This window comes from Egretta garzetta, unplaced genomic scaffold (assembly GCF_000687185.1).
Source record: "Egretta garzetta isolate BGI_Z169 unplaced genomic scaffold, ASM68718v1 scaffold51, whole genome shotgun sequence".
Lineage (NCBI taxonomy): Eukaryota > Metazoa > Chordata > Aves > Pelecaniformes > Ardeidae > Egretta > Egretta garzetta.
The window spans coordinates 122,742-124,473 of NW_009258549.1; the positions used below are offsets into that span (position 1 = coordinate 122,742).

At 44.9% G+C, this 1,732-nt stretch overlaps 1 protein-coding gene across 1 annotated transcript; it reads left to right on the forward strand.

Moving 5' to 3' along the window:
• The first annotated feature begins 669 nt into the window (after nucleotides 1-669).
• ASCL4 (achaete-scute family bHLH transcription factor 4) lies at nucleotides 670-1,236 on the forward strand. Its single transcript, XM_009647797.1, has one exon. It carries the CDS (start codon nucleotides 670-672, stop codon nucleotides 1,234-1,236), a length of 567 nt encoding a protein of 188 aa, XP_009646092.1.
• Nucleotides 1,237-1,732: the final 496 nt, after the last annotated feature.

The following is a 1,732-nucleotide window of genomic DNA, read 5'->3' on the forward strand; positions in this document are numbered from 1 at the left end:
CATGCCATTTAAGTTTTGCAAACTGCTTGTGAGCTGTTTCAGTTAGACCAGAGCAGCCGAAACAACAAAGCTTGCAGTTGTCTTTTGGATTTCATTGTGAAAAGCCTTTGGGTAGTTTTCAGATGACAGAAGATCCTTGGTTCCTGAGAAGGAGGAGTTCTGCCAAAACTTTGAAGATCCCTGTAAACTTTGCAAATTACCCATCTTTTGGAGACAATTATATCAAACGATATTGTGGATTACAATACATGAGAAGTGTTTAGAGCCTGAGCGATTATTTATGTTTGGCGTTAACTCTTACGGTCATAATTTCAAGCGGAGAGAAAAGGAATACACAGGAACCCTCTTATTATCTTTTGAAATATGAAGATCAGAGGAAAAGAAGGGTTTAAAGTGTGGAGTGATGGTCCTCAAAACCTGTCTGTAAATTAGCTGGCATCCTACATCTATAAAAACAAGGCTTAGAGCTGATTTCCAGGCACGGAGTGGACCTCATGAGTCGTTAGCAGTGCTTTGAGATCTGAGTTTTTATACACCGCAGGAAGAAATTGCAGCCTGTGGGGCAGAGTACCTATACAAATGTTTCCTCCTTGCTTGGACTGATACAAGATTTGGAAGCCAAATTCAGGAACTGACATTCCACCGGTGAGAAAAAAAAAAAAAAGCAGCATGGACAGCAATAAAGATGACGATGGACTACTGAACAGGATTGCATTTCCAGGAGCTGTGTCCCTGGCTAACAGCCGTGTGCATCCCCACGGGGTCCCCCTGAGAGAGCCCTTTGGGGTTCCCTTCCATCTGGACCCACCTTACTGGGAGCAAGCCTACAGCGGGCACGCAGGTCGCATCTCCTACATCCCGTTCCCTGGCTACGTGGGTGTCTATGACTATTCCTTTGAGCCTGCCTTCATTCGAAAGAGGAACGAGAGGGAAAGGCAGCGGGTGCGCTGCGTGAATGAGGGCTACACACGCCTGAGAGAGCACCTGCCCAAGGAATTTGCAGACAAGCGCCTCAGCAAAGTGGAGACCCTGAGAGCGGCAATAAGCTACATCAAACACCTGCAGAGCTTACTGGACTGCCATCCCTTAGGGTCTAACAATAAGGAAACACTCTCTGCCAAGGAGCTCCCGGAAGCTCCCAGTCCTGGTCCCCTGCGGGAGTGCAACAGTGATGGAGAGTCCAAAACCTCTTCAGCTTCGTCCCCCTACAGTGAATTTGAGGAGACGGGCAGCTAGGAAACAGCCTCTTTGGAGACAGAAACCCTCAAGTTTGGCTGAAACCCAGATCTGAAACCCTGGAGATTTTTCTACAGTTGAAAAAGAATACCAGGAAAAGGGAAAACAGCTAGGAAAAGGAAAAAAAAAGGTATTTTCAGTCTGTCAAAGGACTTTAAGTGTTGTCTGTACAAAACCTAAAGATGATTCATAAGCAAACAGGTACCTCTCAGGCTGCTTCGGATGTGTTACTAAACTTTATTTGGATTGTTAAAAATGAAGCAACTGTTGCATTCTAGTTTTCATTCAGCTTTTACTCTGTTCATCTATTTTCTTTTGCCTTTCACTCAATCGGACAGCAAAACCAGATAAACCCATTTCAGAAATCCCCTCTCCCCTTTCTCCTGCTTCCTCCTGTAAGTTTTTTTGTCTATTTTTCCTGACTGCTAACCTGAGTTGCACTGGGTTGCAAACACTTGGACTGGGAAAGGTAATTTTTAGATAAAATGTCTTTCCC